The sequence below is a fragment of the Brassica napus genome, chromosome C9 (assembly GCF_020379485.1).
Source record: "Brassica napus cultivar Da-Ae chromosome C9, Da-Ae, whole genome shotgun sequence".
Classification (NCBI taxonomy): domain Eukaryota; kingdom Viridiplantae; phylum Streptophyta; class Magnoliopsida; order Brassicales; family Brassicaceae; genus Brassica; species Brassica napus.
Window position 1 is genome coordinate 15,571,276 of NC_063452.1, and position 21,353 is coordinate 15,592,628.

The window sequence follows — 21,353 nt, forward strand, 5'->3', positions numbered from 1 at the left end:
GTTAGCGTCTGGCGACTAGGGAAAAGCTGAGAAGCTGCAATGAGCTGCCTGCCAGTACCCAACTTGGAGAATCCATTCACTAGTTTGAACTGACAGGACGAAGATGAGACATGATGTAGCTGAGATAATGCGGATTGTAATCTTTCCAAACTTTCCCCAGACTGGGTTTAAGTCATCAAAGATCTTCTTAGCTGGTGAAATGGAACCATGGAAGTGGGCCAAGATGTGATCTTTCCACAGGTCTGAGGTATAAAGTGTAGAGGATGGATTCGACCATCCCTCAAGGCTCGAAGAACAGACGGCCCAGCCCATATAAGGCGTAGCAACAGCTCGGCGCGAAGGCTCGGAGCGCCGATCTCTCGGTGCGACGCGGGAGTAATTTTAGTCGGCCGCACATTGACTAAACGCATCCGGCTCAATGGCCCCTCGAAGTAACATGGGCTTCTCGGTCCAGCGAGTTAAAAGCCCACGAAGACGATGCAAGCTAGGTCACGGAAGAGCACCAGGTCGGCTAAAAAAGAGAGAGGGGTGCAACGTAAAGAGGATCCGAAATCACTCACACATACTTGGCGGCTAGATTAGGGTTTTACCTTTATTATCTCGCCGTGTTGTATCTCTCCGGTAAAGCTCTTCGAGCTCTGGCATCCTTTGCTTTACGCATTTCCTTTCCTTGTAACCGACGAAACGCTTTCCCGACCATCAATAAGACGTCTTTGCTTAACCCACATCTAAAACCGAACGTTCCCTCATTTAATACCGTTTCCCGATCAAAAATAGAGCAAGACTGATTCCAGTGCTTGGACAACCGGTGTACCATCCTACAGATACGTAGGAGACGATATTTTTCTTAGGTTCCGGAGAGAGGCCTTGAACCGTTCAGCATACGAGGGTGCAACGGCGGAAGGGATCTCTGCTGGAATTGAGGATTTCTGAAGCTGATGAGCAATGGCATCAAAAGACGAAGCCAACGGAGACTGGGAGGTTGTGGCAACGCTAATCGGCTAGAGATTCGATAGAGTCTCACCAAACATCCCAAACCGGCCACCCAGGAGGCAGCAGCGACAGACGTTCAGTCCAAGGAGCCTATCTCTTCAACCAGAAGGATTTTGTCTATGAAAAAACTTTTAAAAGATGGCTAACTCACCAAGGAGTCAGTGAGGCTTGGAATTTCGAGAAAATCTTCACGGACCAGAAAGTTATGGATTTTACAAACTGGAGCTTCTCCAATCCATCCAGTTGCGAGTATCAGCCCTTAGAAGTGGATTTCAGCCCAACCAAGAAGCGGCCTTCTCCAGAAACAACCATGGGCTTCAATAAAGATATCTTAGCTTTCCATAAAGCCCGAAATCAGCCAAATTTGTCAAGAAAAAACCAAGATGCAATCAATTTCCCAAAACTGGCCAAACCGACATCAATTTGGGAAAGTCTCCAACCAATTCGATTTGGTTCGATCCAGAGTTATATGTGGAAGCCAGGAGATCATCTCAACCATCCAGAAGACATCCAAGATGTTCTTAGCTGCACCAGCACCAAGAGGATCAGGCGGATTCTCATTTACCTCAACTTGCCTTATTTGGAGTCTTTGGCAATAACTCCCCAACAGCTACTTCCTAAACAGGTTGTGCACGACTTCAGCGCATATCAAGCCATCAAGAAGATTCCCAGGAAGCTTTCATATCCACTCAAACCATCCAGGTTCAAGAGGAATCAAGTTCCCCATTTATGGCCAAGCAAATCTCATTCCAATGGCCATATTTCTCCATTGAAGACTAAACTTTATTTTCAAGTTATTTTCTTTCCTTGTATTGTTTATGACCGTTTGGTCTTGTCTAGAGTCCCCTAGGAGAGCCTATATATGCTCCAGTCATCCATCATTGTAAAACACCCATCTTTGAAAGTATTATGAATTATTCAGTTTTTTCTAGTTTCTCAAAACTATTGTTCTAAGTCTTAGAGTATTGTGAGAAGCAGCTCTTGAGCATCCAGACTTATCAAAGCCTCCTTTCACAGAGCTTTGTGGCGTCCATCATCCCACTTCCATCCACCAATCGATCTTGAGAGTGAGACATATCCAGCAAGACATGTTCCATCTTCATTCATCTTCCATCCATCGATCCTTGTTGAGAGCGATACACATCCAGCAACAAAGATCCCATCTCCATCAATCTATCCCTTTTCTATTTGTTTTTATTCATATTATCATTTTGATTCATATTTATATTTTTTTTCTATTCTCATCATAAAAACTCTAAAACTCATAAAAATCGGTTCTCTTTGTTTTCAAGTTTAATCCTTAGATTCTACCATCTATCAATTTGTGGGTTACACCCCCCCCCCTGTACCTACAACAGGGGGGGGGGGGAGAGAGTCCGGATCTGGGGGGACCGGATCTGGGGGATCTGGAAGGCGAGGAGAAGCTCGGGGTGGCGAGAGAGGCCATAGATAGGACAGAAGAGAGGGAGGCAGAGAGATGTCCAGGGGACTTCTCGTTAACCGGCATGAGGCCAGTCAACGGCGTGGACTCAGAAGGAAACCCTAGTCGCACTAAAGAGGGCTCATGAGAGAGGCCATTTCACAAAGTCCTTTTATATTGTGTTAGAGTTTACGAAGTTAAACATGGCAAAGCAACTATTAACTGTAAAACATTATCCATCGACTTATATAACTGTCAATAGGGACTGTAACCATAACACTTTGAATAGCATGAGTCTCATTGTTGTAAGTGGTCTTGATATCACAAAAAACTTCTGCAGAAAACATTGGTAACTAACGGTTAATAAGGTTGCGAGGAGTTTCGGCCAAACATTGTTTGAGAATGGGAAAAGCATGAGTGGCTAAACATACACGGAAAATTCACATTTGTATTTGCCAAAATCATAAGCTTTTCATATTTTGGAAACCTGAATTTTTCTGTTGGGATCGAATAAGCTTATCCCATAGATTCACCCTTCCTTCAGCAGATATTTGGAAGTGCTGAGTTTCTGAATTCCTATAGACCCTTGGATCAACTTCGTCTACTGAAAAGATTAAGGCCTTAGGCAGTTGCCTTATGTTAGAACGATGAAACGAAAATGTTAAATTGATTAAAGGACGAACATTAAAAGATGTTACCTTCTCATTGAGAGAAACCAGGTTCACGCCCAGAAGCTCACCTGTTTTCTTCACGTCCTTGCCTCCCAAAAACGAAGAAGACATTTAACAACTGTCTCCTTACAATGCTATGCCTTCAAAATGGAAAATTGAGCTGGTTAATCGCCATCTGTGGAAGCTCTGTTTGTAGGGTTTATACTTTATTATAATTTGAAGAAGTTTTGCGATTCGTCTGGAGCACCGTCGAGACAGAAGTTACGGTCCAGACATCAAAGAAAGGAAGAACTCAATCGTAAGTAATATTTTTTTTGAGTAGGGCTGAAAATAAGGTGGGTCAACCCTCTTAATTAAAATATACGAAAAACACCCGATATTTTATAATCTATTATAGTAAATGGCAAAACAAAACCCAACCCATGAAAATTTTCGAAATCAGTTGACAGTAAACAAATTTCAAATGCCATGTGGCAGTTTTTTTGCCCCATGCTAGGATAATGATGTTGAGGGATGAAGAAAGAGAGAAGTTTATTATATTATAATAGATATATACATATATAGATAGATATTGTTTAAATATCAATTGTTTACATCAGTTAGTTACATATGTATCATCAGTGAATCAAATTTATTATATATAATTATCATTTTAATATTTCTATTTTAGTTTTTTTTTTTTTTTGACAGCAAGAAAAATTTACAGACTCATGTAGACTCTGTAAACCATAATGGTAACTCCGCATCCATGTGTACGACGAAAGACGGTTGTGTCCGAGCACTGCGTGCCAAGCGATCCGCCTTTATGTTTTCCGTCCTAGGAACATGAACAATCTCCGAGTTGGTAAATCTTCTTCTCAAAAGCTTAATGTCATCCAGGTAGCTTTCAAATGCTGGACATTCTTCTGGTTCCGAAACCATCTTCACCAATTGAGAACAATCCGTTGCAAACGTGACCCGGTACTGTCTTAAGTTCTTCATGCATTCCATTGCCCAAATTAGAGCCTCCAACTCCGCATGAAGAGGTGAGAGACTTGCCCTTACATTCCTTGCCCCTAACAAACCCTCAAACCCCGGAAGCGTGCTGAACCAGCCTTGTCCTGAGGAAGCATCCTTATCTTTCTAAGAACTGTCAATGAAACACCATCTTCTTGTAGTCTGTGAGGGAACTCTGATCTGCGCTTCAGGGGACACCCTGGGGTTATTGACAATTTGTGCCTCCGCCCAAAGTGTTGATTTCAATTCTGCTAAGTTTAGCGTTTCCCTCGAGTCAATATCAATATTACTGAACACTTTGTTATTCTGACCCTTCCAAATGTACCATAGAATCCATGCAAACTGATGATCCTCCATTTTTAGATTGACTCTCCAAAATAGATGATCCATATTAGCAAATATCGAGCCCAAAGGAAAAATATTTGGGTTCGATGGGATTTTAGATAGTGCCCACACTTGCCGTGCCGGAAGACATTCAAAACACACATGAATTGTTGATTCCTCCGGGTCTCCACACCTTGCACAGCTTGTATCTCCTTGTATTCCTCTTGATTTTAAATTTTTGGTCACTGCTATACAACCTGTCAACAGCTGCCATAAAAAATGCTTTAACTTTGGAGGACACTTCACTTTCCAGCATAATGTTTTAAGAATGTCCACATTGGGTCCATAAAATTATGGTTGTTTTTCCTTATCAGAATATATCCTTTCTACTTGATACCCTGATTATACCGTGTATCTTCCATTATTAGTGAAATGCCATTCATCCCTATCATTCAATTGATTTCTACTCAGAGGAAGACTCTCAATCATTTTTGCATCACGGGGGTCCACCAAAGTCCTAATTGCCTGTAAATTCCATGTTTGGGATTCCTGATGAATGAGGGAATCCAGTGTGAGATTCGGGTAACTGTTATGAAAGTTTTTGTTTGCTGGTCTCGGGCGAGTGGATGAGATAGATGACCATGTTCCAACCCTTTTAATTAGTCTTTTACAAACCAAAGATCTAGCAGAGATAATACTCCTCCAGCCATACGACGGGGAATATGAACGAATCGGTTCCAGGGGTGACGCATTCCTGTAGTATCGTCCTTTGAAGATTCGCGAAAAAGAGAATTTCTCAATCAGCCTCCACAGCTGCTTTCCCAACATTGCTGTATTAAAATCAGTCAAATCCTTGAAGTCTAACCCACCATTATCCTTATGAACACATAATTTATCTCATGATTTCCAATGCATACCCCTTGTACTTCTTCCTGGGCTCCACCAAAACTGAGCTACTGCACTCGTTAATTTCTTCACTATAGCTTTCGGCAATCGATACACCGACATCACATGATTTGGCAGAGCTGTGATAACCGACTTAATGATCACCTCTTTTCCCCCTTTTGTAAAAAACCGAAGAGTCCAGCCATTCACCCTATTATTCAGACGATCTTGTACAAAACCAAACACTTGAACCTTAGATCCCCCTAAAATTTCTGGCAAGCCTAAATAAGAACCCATACCTCCTAGGTTCTGAATCCCCAAAATATCTCTCAACTCTTGCTTACTGGATTCCTCAATTTTATGTCCAAATTGAATTGAGGATTTCTGAAAATTGATTTGTTGCCCTGATACAGTTTCATAATCCTTTAGTATCATGAGGATAGTTTGACACTCTTCTTTGTTTGCCTTACAGAAGAACAAACTATCATCTGCAAATAGCAAATGAGAAACTGCTGGACACGCTCTTGCTACCTTCGTACCGGTTAATTGTTTCACCCGCTCCGCTTTTTTTATATTCGTGATTAAAGCCTCAATACACATAATAAATAAATAAGGAGATAATGGATCTCCTTGACGTAATCCCCGCTGAGGTATTATAAGGCCTCTCGGTTGCCCATTGAGAAGAACTCTATATTGAACTGAAGATATACACCCTCGCATTAATTTAACCCAATGAGGATCAAATCCCATTTTATAGAGAAGAGCCTCGATAAAATCCCACTCTACCCGATCATATGCCTTCTCATATCCGTTTTAATCGCCATAAACTTATGAGTTATTCTTGGGTTCACCCCCTAGGGTGAACCTCTAGGTTCACCAACCAATAGGATTTCATTATTTCAAATTCGATATCTTTTAAAAAAGGAAACAAAATATTATCAAGTTATATTATGTTTTTAAAATAAAAAAGTAAAAAAAAATAGTAGTTACAAAAAAAAAAAAATTCCTAAAATATTGTTAGCGTTGTCAGCAAAACACTAAACCCTAAATCCTAATCCCTAAACCCTAAATCTGAAACCCTAAACCCTTGGGTAAACCCTAAACCCTTGGGTAAACCCTAAACCCTTGGGTAAACCCTAAACCATTGGATAAATCATAAACTCTAAATCAAAAACACTAAACACTAAAATCCTAAACCCTTGAGTGTTTTAGTGTTTAGTGTTTTTTATTTAGAGTTTATGATTTATCCAAGAGTTTAGAGTTTACCCAAGGGTTTAGGGTTTCGGATTTAGGGTTTAGGGTTTAGGGATTAGGATTTAAGGTTTAGTTTTTTCTTGACGACGTTAAATTTTTTTTTTTTGTAATTACTACTATTTTTATTTTTTATTTTTTTATCTTTTTACTTTGAAAATATAATATAACTTGACAATATTTTGTTTCCTTTTATAAAAGATATCAAATTTGAAATAACATAATCCTATTGGTTGGTGAACCTCTAGGTTCACCTAGGGGGTGAACCCAAGAATAAGTCTAAACTTATTTTGACAGGATTTGTTGGTTCGCAAGCCATGGAACATTTCCTGCGCAATAAGAATATTATCCAATATTAACTTTCCTGCCACAAAAGCCGATTGTGTTTCCGAAATTAGATGGGGAAGACAATTTTTCAATCTTTGACACAACATTTTCGAGATAATTTTATAACCAACGTTACATAGACTTATCGGCCTTAGTTCCATCATCCTTGTAGGTCTCTCTATTTTTGGTATCATACAGATATTAGTTATATTAAACCGTGAGTCCATATCTCCTGTGACCAAGAAATTATTTACCAACTCGACCACATCATTTTTAATGACATTCCAGGAATGCTGAAAGAAGAGAGCCGTCATTCCATCTGAGCCTGACGCCTTCTCCGGATGCATCATGAATAAAGCTTGACGAACTTCTTCCTCCGTTGCTACTCGCAGTAGCATAAGATTCATCTGGGGGGAAATTGATGGCTCTATCTCTTCCAAAAAACTATCAAACTCCACTGGGTTAGTTGAATTAAACAAACCATCAAAGTAATCTACCGCCACCTTTTCAACACCGTTCTCTTTTGTGACCCAATTACCCGCTTCATCATAGAGACCCACTATTTTATTTCTGATCCGATGTTGTTTCGTCAAAGCATGGTAAAACTTAGTATTAAGGTCCCCAAATGAATGCCACATATTCTACTCTTTTGATGCCAGTATTTCTCCTCATCCTTATTGGCCTCTTGTAATTTCCTGGAAATCTCAATAATATCCTCTTGTGATCTATTGTTATCTGTTTGTACTTCTTCCAGCGCTTGTTGGAGATTCTGAATTTTGTCCTTCCCATATGGCTGGTTGTTTTTTCGCCATGAAGATATTTCATGACGACAATTATTAATATTAGTAATAAAATCCATTGATGGATCTTCCTGATTTTCTGTCCAACCCGATACAATTGATTCCATGAGTCCCTCTTGGCCAATCCATCGCTTATCAAACCTGAACTGTCCCCTTCTCCTTCTTGTTAATTTATCTTCCAAAAAAGCTACCACAGGCCGATGATCTGACCTCACCAGCCTCAAATATTATGTATAAGAGTATGGGAAAAGTGTATGCCATTCCTCATTAGCCAAGGCTCTATCCGGTCGGCATCTGACTGTAAAAGCTCATTTCCCTTTACCTCTCCGTCCTTGCCATGACATTTTATTACCACGGGCTGGGAATTCCAGTAAACCACTATTCCTTATCATATTATTGAAAGGAATAAAAGAGGTTGCACTCCGTAAAGGCCCCCCATCCTTTTCATGGTTCCCGTAATCTCATTTAGATCACCAATTATAAACCAAGGTTCCGATCGTGTGAGTCCATACCTAGTCAATTTTTCTCATATCTGTTCTCTTAACTCTTGAACCGGGTCTCCATAGACATAGATAAGGAAAACTTGTTTCCCATTGCTCACTGCTTCAATGTCAAATCATTTTATTACTAGAATAAAGAATCTTTACTTGATACCCATTATTATAAAAAAGAGCTAAACCACCACTCCTCCCATTTGGATCCACAGTAGACTGTCGTATCCAAAGTGAGATTGAAATTTTTGAACAAATTCAAAATCCTGTTTCGTCTCAAAACAAAAAATCTGGTTTATGTTTGTGCCGTATTTCCTGAAGATAACTTATGGTCCAATGACTTCCAAGTCTTCTGCAATTCCAGCTTACTATTTTCATATATAAAAGAATGTATATTGCTCATTCGAGCGAAAGGACTCAGGTTTGATGCCACCCAGAAACCGACCAATGTCAAAACTCCACACACCCCTGCCTAGCCCTCGCGTACATTGTCGCAATCCCACATTCTGATGCCAATTAGTATACCACTGTATCCAGAACCAGAGCTCATCTCGAAACCACTCCCGCCACATGTGTTTATTATTTAAACAAGCCAAATTCGATTTATGTTTCAATAACCATAAACTCCAAAGCCTCCGGATATCTCTAATAAAAAAAAAACCGCTTTCAAACTAAAGATTATACATTTCAAACTAGCAACATCAAAATTTCCCAACCAGGCAATGATATTAAATTTTGTCGTCAAATCTTCCACTCGAAGCCTCACCTTAATATCCGTATAATGCATCTCCATAGTGGTCACTACTATATATAGAAATCCAAATAATTCTATCATTTGTTCATACCACTCTGTTACCAAGAATGTTATATCCTCCACTACCATCCCCAACACAATAACTGATCTGTTTGGTTTTACAATCCATACCAAAATAAAATTAAGAAAAAAACAAGCCTTAGCTGTATTGTTGTATCTATCATTGATCCCTCTCTCCCATGAATTCGAAAAGATGCCTCCAGACAAGCCAAATATCCCTAAAGTTCCCAAATATATCTGCAAAGTAACCGTGAAGATTCTCACCCGATGAACCAAGTGCCAAAACAAAAACAAATCCTTTTTATTCTCTTGCATAACCAATTAAAAAAACCAAATTGACCATCTCAGGTCCAAACAACAAAACGGAGCCATGCTACCATTTAAATCAAATAAACCATACTTGCTCATAGAGCTTATTTGAAAAAAGAAAACCCCAAAACAATGATAAAAACCCTGGAACCTCAGAGCTACTAAAGAAAGAGACTGATTCATAAAACTACGGTTTTGGTGGTCCACTCTTCGGGATTGAAGGTCCCTTGCTCTCCTGCTGCTTGCCATTCTCTCCACAGCGCGATCATGTCTTGTTCGGAGCTCGTTTACGCGGTGAAGCAAGAGCATTAGCAATCCTCATCTTTGTGCTTACTGCGGTTCCTAGCGTAGGCTTGAACAGTCTCTTACGAGAACCATTCTTCTTCCCCACTTCTCCTTCAACCTGCACTTTCTCTTCAGCGTCATTTCCAACTTCAACCTCTCCCTGAATATTATCTCCCTCCTCCTGTTCCTTCAACATCTCCTCAATCTCACCGTCAGAGACATCCGGTAAGTCATCTGTCGCATCCATATCAATTCCATGTTCCAAAAAGACGGCTCGAAACTCATCCATATTCATCACCTTATCATCCTCCAAGACCGGTGCTTTCTCAACCAAACTCTGAATTATTTGAAGCCCTTTCTCCACCTCCATAGGATCCGATAACGCATCTGTTCCTATCTTCTGAGTCTTATCGTGTTCTGCTTGAAAAGCAGGAGAGGGACGTGTCTTATTGAGACTCTCAGGAGCTCTGATCTCCCCATCCTCCTGCGCCTCATCTCGTACTTCACCCTGTAACTGCTGAGCTCCTGTCTGTCTTGATAGATTCCTAGCATGGCCCTCTTGAACATCAACCTGAGGCTCGTCTCTTCGTGAGCTTCTGTATCGAGAGCCATCACCATCTCCTCTGTAACTCTTGTGATTGTTAAACGACCCCTTACTTCCTCTATCAGCCATCTATACCCATTTAGAGTCAGCCTCTTCAATCATTTTGCCTTTGCCCTTCCCATGGTAGTCACGACCCTCTCTCTCCTTGTGTTGTTGCATCGGAGGACCATTAATAACCGCTCCCTTGTAGCTCCGTGCCCGATCATCATGTTTCCCTCCATCATACCACCCACCGTTGCCTTCTCTGTTCTCCCGTCTCTTCTCTGGACTCGCCTTTACCACATTTTCTTGGTCAAAGGGCAGATCTCCTCCTTATGACAGAGACTCGAGCAAACTTGACAATAGCCGAAGAGTTTCTCGTATCTCAAAGAGATTGCAGCTTCCTCCCCATCATAAAACTCGCCCCCCTTGAAATCCAAAGTGGTTTGAAAGCAGAGCTCTTGAAACGCGTTCACCACCACCTGAACTCTTGAACGTTCAATATCCACTGCTACCGTTCTTCCAAGCGCATCGCCGATGCTCTCAAAAGTGGGAGCCGTCCTAAACTCCATTGGAACGCCAATCACCCGAACCCAAAACGTTATTTCCGATGGAAAGAGTTGATTCTTCTTTAGTTGCCAGCGCGCCAGAGCCAGCATCCAATAATCAAAATGGTAAGGTTGAAGCTTCATGACCGCATCAATGTCCTCCTCTGTCTCAAAATCAAATTGAAACTTTCCAAATCCCAAATCTGTCCCAACCACCGGGTCCTCCAGCTTCCAAATCTTAGGTATATTTAGAATCAACGCCTTCATGTCTTGTTCCGGGGGATTCATACACCTTCCAATCAATGTTTTGGAGTAAGTCTTGATGAGCGCCGAGTTATCGAAATGAGGCACCAGATATCTTCAATCTTTTACGGGCATTCTCTCCATCCTTCACCTCCCCACCGTTACTCACCAATTGTCCCTGTGTCATGATCACCAGAATGATAAAAAAACCTTGCTCTGTAATATAAAAGATTGTAAAAGAGACTTTAGATGTGCTCCAACAAAGAGTAAAACTAATATCCCTTTTATAATGATCCCGGCCTTCCAAATCCCCAAACCAATCTTGATGCCCGTTAATACCATATATTTCCAACTGATTCTCGTGATTGATTCGCCTTCCCAATGTTTTCCGTAAAATCTCATTACCATAAGTACTAGAGATCCCATATTTCCATATCACAGTTGAATCAAATCCATTTAATCTTCCATCTATATATCTCCTTTATATAACAATGATACAGATTAAATAAGAAACCAGATACAATACCTGTATATCCCTTCGATTTCGTCTTGATGATGATCGAAATCGTAATCCAATTCGCTGAAATCCCAAGCCTCCTTAACTTTCCAAAGTTTCCTTTTTCTATAACCAAATCAACACCTCGGAGATTCGAACGCAATCTCCATTCCACGACCCCCTGATTCTCACTTTGCCAATCCACTAGGCCCCACCAAAACCCGCCTCCAACACCGGAATCCCATCGTCGTGAAGTCATGAGAACCCTAGATCGCCTCATGTGTCGCCATTTCCCCACTAAAACAGATCGTATAATATCCGTTCTGCAACCGTTAAACCTTAACCCACTTAGATCTTGTGATCTCGTTTTAATGAGAACGAGGATCCTACCACAGAGATCTCGTGGTTGAAAGATGCGTGAAGAAAACTCCCTTAACCGGAACGAGATTGAAGATCCCTCTGATTCTCCCCGCCTTGTCGTATAAAACTTTCCTAAACTCCAGAGATTCCTTCGAAGATCCGGAAAAACATTCCTTTCAAAGAAAACGTCATAGGGATGTAAATCTTTTCATAATTTCTAAAAATAATTTGAAATATTATATTTTTTTCTAAAACTATTTGAGGTATCTGTTTCTTGTAAATCAAGTTTATCTTAATATGAAGAAACCTAATAACAATTTTTTTATAAAATACTTTTATATAAAATGTTAATATATAATTCATAAATATATTCAAACTTTGTTATATGTCTTCATATTCATATTTGTGATAAATAATATAAATTTGCTTGATGATAAGTTTAAAATTTTACTTATCTTAAAAAAATATTTGGTTTTTTTATGTTTATAGGTTTTAAGTAATTTATTAATTTGTTTGTATGATAAAAATTATATTAAGTATCTTTATGTTCTCATCTTAATTAGATATGTGATTTGAAATATAATGTTCTGTATTAACTTAACTATTTGTTACGGTATGTTGATTTGCATCTATTATTTTAAATTGATGATGATTTTGTTTTGTTTAATCAGGTTAAAATTGGTTTATTAGTAGGTGGTTAAGTTTATCATCTTATATTTGTAAATATATTTTATAAAATTTTCTATAGTTTGATATTTGTTGTTTTGAAAATTTGAAAACAATAAATATTAAATCAGATGTGCATTAATAAACATAGTTTGTAATATTTTGAAAATTACTAAACATATATAAATAAATATATATATATATATATATAATAGATAATTCATAATAATTGGTTGATTTAATTGTTCGTATTTTGATTGGTTTCGCTATTTATATTTTGAATTGTTAAAACCAACCCAAATATTCAGTCAAATGCAAAACCAACCAAAAGGGGTAGTAAAAGTACTATGTAACCCTTATGACCAAACAAAAAAACAGAAATGTATTTTACAATTATATCATTATTAAGTCTATACGTAATAGAAAGAAGTCTACATATATGTAGAAAGTCTACTGTGTAGACTTATTCTGTAGTCTACATCATAATTTGATCTAATAATTTAATTTTAGAAATGTATAAAAATAATTATTGTGATATTGTTAATTAATCATCAATATAATGATCAATATGAAGTAAATAAATTAAAATTTTATATAATTAAACAATTTTAAAGAATATACTCTAATTTGGTAACCATGTGTTAGACAATATGGTTTAGAAGCAAAAGGTTATAACATGTTACGTATTCTAGTGGTAGATTTCTTAGGGTTAGATTTATATTTAGTTTTTTTTTTGTTTTATTGACTTAATTTGTATATTAACGTGTAGTAGTTTAAATTTTGTATAATTTGATATTTGATACAGTAATTAATACTTTTTATTATAAAGCAAAACATTTAGGGTTCGAGATCTGTGGTTTAGGGTTTCGTAGACCTACAATAAAGTCTATTTAGTTGGAGACGTATTTTTCAGTCTACATTTTTCAATTTTTTTACAAAAAATCATTACATTTAAATTAAGTTGAGTTCCTTAAGAGTTAAAAAATGAAATCATATACTATAGCTATTAAAAAAATAAAGAAATAAATTTAGTAAATCATATATTAAAGTTATTAAAATAATGAAGAATAAAAAACAATAATGAAATTATTATAGTAGACTTCCAAAAAATTCTACTATGTGGCAGTAAAATCTACTCCAAAATTTTAATTTTAATAGACTTCAAAAGAAGTCTACAGTGTCGTAAATTTTAACCTAGTTACATTTTCGTCTCCCTATATAAATAAAATTTATACAGTCTCTCTCTAAAGTGGGTGCACAAGTTTTTAAAACTCCCTCACTTCTCTCTAAAACTCTCTCCCTTCTCTCTATAATTCTCTCCATTCTCTCTAAAACTCTCTCATTTCTCTTTTTTCTCTCTAAAATTTTCTCAAGTCTTTCTAATAATATTATCTTGTCATTTTAGGTATTATGATTCATGGTTTTCATCTTCTCCTTTAAAAAATGTAAGTTTTAGATCTATAGATTTTAAATGTGTATTTTAATGTTATTTATTTCTCACAATATTAACTTTTTTTTTGTAGGTATTATCACTCATGGATTTCATCTTCTCCTCTAAAAATGTAAGTTTTAGATTAATAGATTTTAAATATGTATTTATATGTTTGTATTCAAATAAATTTATAGATCAAACTCTGTGCATGAATTTGCTACTAGTTTATCTTATAAATTCTATTTTGTAAAGTATTTTCAGATTTAAAATTATTTTCACATTTCAAAATGTATAGATTTTTTAAAATCTGAAAATTATCAGACAGTGTAGACTTCTAAAAAAGTCTGCTTATAAACTAAATTAGTAGACTTCATATGAAGTTTACTATACCACAAAGTTTAAGCAGGCTTCATTGGAAGTCTACAAAATATGACTTTAATTTTTTTTTTCTGTTTTTTAATAATTCTATCTTATTTTGTAGGTATTTTCTTCCATGGTTGTTATCTTCTCTCCCAAAAAATGTAAGGTTTACATCTATAGATTTTAAATATGTGTTATAGTATTTATATTTAAATAAAGTGACATATTCAAATTTTATGTCTTTAATTTATTACTATTTTTTCTATTAAATTATACATTTTTTTTTTAAATTTAGATTTAAACTTATTTAATATTTTTAATGTATATATTTTTCAGATCTGATTTCTTTTTGATAGAGTAGACTTCAAGTGAAGTCTACGAGCCTTGACTTTTAAAGATATTTCATTAGAAGTTTAATCAAATATGATTTTAATTTTTATCTTATTTTTCATAATTTTATCTTATTTTGCAGGTATTCTCTTCCAAAGTTTTCAAATCATCTTCCCAAAAATGTAAGTTTTACATATATCCATTATAAGATATTTTTGTGTTTATAATGAATAAATTTATAGATTCATACTTTATGTTTTTGCTTTGTTACAAGGATGACAAAAAAAAATATTTTGAAATATTTCCCAGAACAAAGTATTTTCAAATTTTCTAAATGTACACTTTTAGATATGAAAATTTTCCGTTACTGTAGAATTCAACTAAAGTTTACTAAACAATAAATTTACGTAGACTTAATAAAAAGTCTACTAAAATATGATTTAATTTTTTATCTTATGTTTTTCTCATAACATTATCTTATTTTGCAGGTACTCTTTTCCAAGACTTTATTTGAGGCATCAAGATTATGAAAAATCAAACACACTCAAGAATCTATCTATATATATAAAAATATGTTTGCTTCACTCCTGTGCATCCACGTCAGCGCCAGGTCAGAAAGTCGAGGTTTGTAGTGCTGCCACGTGTCCAGGGATAGTCCTCGGAAGCGGGTCGAATCCGCCCCGCCCGACCCACCCCGCAGTGGGTTTAATTCATTTTGTCAAATTTAAACATTACCCACCCGATCCGCCAGTAGTTTTTTGGAAACCCACACCCGCCCCGCATTAGTCAAGCGGGTCAAGCGGATACCCGAATCAATTTTAAAAAAAAAATTTAGTGACCAAATTAGAAAAATGACAAACACACGATCAAGTTTTAACCCGACAAACACCAAACAATAAGTTAAAGATCTGGCAAACACACAAACCATAAGTTCTTGTTCAAACTAAAATCAAACTTGAAAACAAATTACATAGAGCCTCTATGATAGAGGAATTCTTTCTTCCCCTGACTTGAATCCTCTGAAATTTCATATGGTAAACTGCCCCCTCGTACCAACACTCGAATTTACATAGAGCCCCTGTTTTTTTCCGTCACAATACCTGTAAAAAGACAAGAGGAGAGGATGAGACCTCAACACCATCAGAGACAAACTCAGATAGACAGAGAGTCGTGAGAGAGACAAGGAGAGATACAAACTAGAGAGAGAGAAACAGATCCGTGAGAGAGACAAACTAGAGAGAGACAGATTTGTGAGAGAGCCAACAAGAGAGCCAAACTAGAGAGATAAAGAGAGTATCGAAACAGAGAGACTAAGATAAGAGCCAATATACCTGGTTTATCGAGCAAGACTCAGCCGTGAGAGAGATAGAGAGTCGAGGGAGAGATTGAAACTAGAGACAGAGAGATGAGACTCGTAAGAAACTTGACAGTCGACGATTTTAATCTGCAGAGAGCCAAGAGAGAGCGAGAGACTCGATTTAGGGTTACGGCAAAGAGAAAAGAAAACTATAGATTTGGGCTTTTGGATTTGTTTTATCCCTCAAACCAATAAAAATTGCACAAAGTTACATCCTAAAACTATAAAACGACACACACTAACAACCTAAAACACAAAAACGACACAAAACAAAACTAACAAAACAACATGTTTTCAATATAAGCGGGTGCCCGCTAACCCGTTTCCAAAATTACAATGACCCGCACCGCCCCGCTATTTTTTTATCTGATCCGCGTGACCCGCCATTTATAAAATCAGATTTTGTTTGGGCCCGCACCCGCCCAGCAGCGGGCCTAATGGGGCGGGGCCCGCGGGTGAAGAATCAAATTCCCAGCGCTATCCCGGGAGAAGAAACGCAGCGTTTCATTAACATCATCTTATTGGGCTTCGTTATTTTACATGTTATTAGGCTGTGATAAAAAAAGCGTAACTGGCCGGATAAGTCTGAGTTTTGCTAACCCTAATATGACAACAGTGAAGAACGGAGACGCATCCTAACGCCGTTGGTAACTGTTTCAATCCTGCTGCTTCCTCTAGACCCATGATTAGGCCTGGGAAGCAGGTCGGATCCGCCCCGCTCAATCCGCCCCGCCGCGGGTTAAACTCATTTTTCACTTGAAAATTATACCCGCAAGACCCGCATGACCGGATTTCGATAACCGCACCCGCCCCACATCAATCAAGCGGGTCTAGCGGGTTATCCGCAAAAAAAGTTCAAAAAGCCAAAAGAAAAAAAAAAGAATGCTTGCTTTCGATTTACGCAGAGTCAAGATTTGATAGGGATGAGTTTACGGTTTCTGATTTGCAGAGAGTCAAAGGGTTGCTTTGACGTTTGAAAGAGATGAGTTTAGTTGAGAGAATTAGTTTACGGCGTGAAAAGAAATGTTTGTGTAAAGAAATTTAGGTTTTATGTGGATCCTATGTAAGATGACAAACACGTTTAGTTAAAGTCATTAAAAAAACACACATTCTCAAGAGTCAACACAGAAACAACACACACTCTTATACGTATAACATCAAATCAGCACACGCTTTACATCTCTATCACTCCTAAACGACACAGTATCACCTTATTCGACATAATCAATTAAACACCATAACTAAATAATAATAATTTTTTTTTATTCTACTCATCACCTTATATATAATTTCTACTAACAAAAAAATGGATATTAAAAATATTAAAATACATAATTGAACAATGAATAATTTAAATTGATTTTATAATTGTTTGGCTACTTATATTTTTTATAATATATTATAATATTTATAAATAAAATAAACATAATAATATACAACCAAAATTAAATTTAAACAAAAAATTCCGGGCGTAGCCCGGGCCAACCCTAGTACTTTATGATATATTGCTCTGTAATAATTTCTCATAATAAAATATTAATTTTTAAATAATTGTTTAATGCATAATCTATAAACATTGTATTTATTTTAGTTGTGTTTCACTTGTATGATATTATTAATTTTTTGTAAGATATCAATTTTTTTCACAAGATCTAATCAACCAAACAAGTAAAACCACCATAAGCTGAAATAATCACACATGTGAGAAGAAGAAAATCTATGCAAAATTCCTAAGAAGTTTCAAAAGTAAAACTAATCACAAATTTTTGCAATAAGTTTCAAGTGTATATTTATAACACATTAACTTTTGAAATTCATCAAAGACCACTAAAATTTCGCTAACATAAACTGTAAAATAATTAAATCATGAAAAAATATGATGAATAATACAAAAATGCACTTTTAATGGAATTTACGATGTAGACTTCAACTGCAGTCTACATTTGTAGATTTACAAAGACGTCTACACTTATTATCTAACATATAGTCAATCCAAAAATTTCTAGTGTACTTGGCGCTGGCTTGATACACAAAGGCGTACAAAGTTTGTCTTAGATAACTCGATCAAGTTCTGCACTTGCCGATCATTCGTGACAGGCATAAGAGGAGTATTTGCCTATTCGGAGTCATTTGTTGTAAAATGACGTCTGGTAAGGAATATGTTAGCATCATCTTCTCGATTTTCTTGTCCAGATCATAATCTTCTTGTGTCATTTCAAGAAGTTCACCATGTGTACATCCATCATGCACAAGGAACATTCTTCCTCCTTTCCGATTATTGACCACAAACTCCCACAAAGAGTCTTTCACCACCCATTCTCCGTATACAACAGGTAACAGAGCTATTTCTGGAAAAATACAGTTTACATAATTAGCGGAGAAATATTTCATGTTTCATAAAACTATAAAGGTAGACTTACAAATATGTCTACAATTATTAGCTAACAACATAGTCAAATCAAAAGTATTATACTTTCATAATTATAACATATTTTCTTTTCAAAATCACTCAAACGCATTATCAGCTAACAACATAGTCAAATTAAAAGTATTATTAGCTAACAACATATTTGATCAAAATTTTTTTTTTTTGAAAAAACTTAATGAATAATACAGAAATTCATTTTTAATTTATTTTTCTATGTAGACTCCATATTCAATCTACGAAGATGTAGACATTCTTTTCAGTTTACTAATGTAGACTATCAAATAGGTCTACTCTTTGGGTTAGTTTTTGCAATTGAAAATTTTACTGGTTACTTTCTATATTTGAAAAAAGTTGTGATTTTGTACATGTAGACTTCCATTTTAGTCTACACTTCAAAATGGTTAGTTTTTTCAATTGACCAAAATTCACCCATGATTTGACTTTCGGAAGTAGACTTCATATGCAGTCTACATTTTTGAATTTTTTTGAAAAAGGTTAGTTTTGCAACTGACCAAGTTTGACTTTCTACGAGTAAATGGAAACGAACATCTACATATTTTTAGACTTCGTTGAAGTCTACTCTCAAATTCGACGGGTTAGTTTTGCATTTGACCAAAATAAAATAGTAGACTTCATAGGTAGTCTACCTTTTTTTCTAAAATAAGAAGACTGAATATGAAGTCTACATTTTAATAAAATTTTAATTAGTTTTTAAACTTTTTAGTCAAACACAAAAGTAACCTATTCAACGAAGTCAAAGTTTTGGTCAAATGCAAAACTGACTTTTTGCAAACTTCTGAGGCAGTCTACATTTCGTAGACTTCTGTTGAAGTCTACAATAAAAAGTCAAAAGTTCGGTCAAATGCATAACTAACTTTTTTTAGGTAGACGTCTTATTAAGTCTACCTAAATTTTTGTTTATGTTGTCAAAGATAAAGACGAAGACTGCCGGGGAAGTCTGTGGTACAAAAAAAAAATTTGTTTGGTCAAATGCAAAACTGACATGTGCGTTGACATATAGACTGCATAGTACGTCTGCATATAGGCGTAGACATACAAAATAGCCTACTATCTCGACACAGATCTGAAAAATGATGAAAACCATGTAAATAGTTATTTTTTTTTGTGTAAAGCTCGTTTCTAACCTCCTCAACCGTCCAAACTCCAAATATGAACAAAAATAACCACCTTTAACGATTCACTAATGAAGAAATTAGAAAATATGAAGTTTGTGTTTATGAAAATGAAAGTTATGAGAGTTTTTTAGATGAAAATGTAGAGTAAATGAGAGGAAATGAAGGTTTGTTGGTTTAGAATGAGAAAAAGTGATTGAAAATTAAATTTAGAGCTTTAAGAGCTCAAATATGGTGGTTCATGATGGTTGAAAAAATGATGATAATGACATTATTGTAAATAAGAAGAAATGGTGTGGGTGTATTTGGTTTTTTGTGAATTTCGAAATTAATAAAAAAATAAATAATAATGGTAATTTTGTAAATAATTAAAAAACATAGAGATAATATAGAAAATTCATTGATGAATAGTAATGACAAAAAAGTTGGTTTTGGGTTTGACTTGAAAATATGGGTTAGTTTTGAAAAACCCCCTGATTGTTTTGTTATAATTAGACTAAAATAATAATAATATTGTTAATTATACTTTCTTTAGTTTTTTTCTTTGGTTGATAAATATATATAAATATATATATTTATGCATGATTTTATATATGTATTTCACTAAATATATGTCTATATTTTATAATTTTATAGATTTGTTTTTTTAATGATTTTTGGACAAATAAAAATAAAAGTAATTTTCGTTTATATATAATCTATCTTTTTACATTTTGTAAATATTTAATTGTATTTTTATGTGCTATTGTAAAAAAGAAATTTAAGCTAAAAATTTAGTTAGAGCAAAAACGAAAATTTAGTTCAAAAGTTTATTTAAATTTATCAAGAAAAAAAGAAATAAAATAGTTGTTACTAAAGGAAATTATATATAATATTTTTAGTTGTTATTAAAGGTTTTAAATGTAAAAGTTTGATATATTTTTATAATAAAGTTATTGTTTTATCTTCTATTCCTTTTTATTTATATAAAATAAATTCGTTTTTGTAAATTACATACTTTAAATATAAAAATTGATATTTAATTAAGATATTGCCTTTTCTATTAAATTACTTTTTGATTTGTATAAATTTAAATTCGTTTTTATTAAATTTATAAAAATCTATATGTTTATATGAAAGATGTTGCCTTTTCAGAATAAAGTGATTTGGAAACAAATATTAAAAAAAAGTTAAATAAAAATATTAATAATGTCATTATAATATAAACTTAATTCATTAAGGTTATCATTGTAATTAACCATTCTAAGAATCAATGTGAGAGGGACACACAAGAAACTGATTTCTCAAATAATATTATAGAGATAAATGGCAAAACAAAACTCAACCCATGAAAATTTTCTAAATTAGTTGATAGTAAACAAATTTCAAATGCCACGTGGCAGTTTTTTGGCCACATACTAAGGGCATTTCCAACTACTAACACCATTTTAGTGTCAAAATCACACTATTTTATTGTAATTTCAACGCTAAAACCAAGGTCTTCTCTAACCATAACACTAAACTTAATATTTTATAATATTATATGTTTTAAGTTTTTTATTTATCATTTATTTAATTGCATGTTTTAGTAATAAAATAATTGAATAGTGTTTTAGTGGGAAGAATAATGTTTTAGTGTGGTGAATAGTGTCATACCATATTTGGTGTCAAATTTTAGTGTTGCACTAAAATAGTTTGATTTTTGCAGTTCCATTGGAAAAGATTTTGCGTAAAAATCACACTAAAATAATGTTTTGCAGTTGAGTTGGAGGTGACCTAAGATGATGATGTGGAGAGATGAAGAATGAGGGAAATCTATTTTATTATAATAGAGAGATAGATATTGCTTAAATATCAATTTTTTAAATCAGT

The 21,353-nt window shown here is 35.2% G+C and overlaps 1 protein-coding gene and 1 long non-coding RNA gene across 2 annotated transcripts; both read right to left on the bottom strand.

Annotated features, from left to right (window-relative positions):
* Window positions 1-2,672: 2,672 nt before the first annotated feature.
* On the bottom strand, window positions 2,673-6,264 carry LOC125593449. Its single transcript, XR_007329349.1, has 2 exons — window positions 3,112-6,264; window positions 2,673-3,017 (listed from the first exon to the last, which is right to left on the bottom strand). It is a non-coding gene; the product is annotated as an uncharacterized LOC125593449 (long non-coding RNA).
* A 2,985-nt stretch (window positions 6,265-9,249) lies between these two features.
* LOC106402578 lies at window positions 9,250-12,006 on the bottom strand. Its single transcript, XM_013843349.3, has 2 exons — window positions 11,467-12,006; window positions 9,250-11,118 (listed from the first exon to the last, which is right to left on the bottom strand). Exon 2 carries the CDS (start codon window positions 10,237-10,239, stop codon window positions 9,547-9,549), a length of 693 nt encoding a protein of 230 aa, XP_013698803.1. The 5' UTR covers window positions 10,240-11,118; window positions 11,467-12,006; the 3' UTR covers window positions 9,250-9,546.
* Between the last annotated feature and the right edge of the window lie 9,347 nt (window positions 12,007-21,353).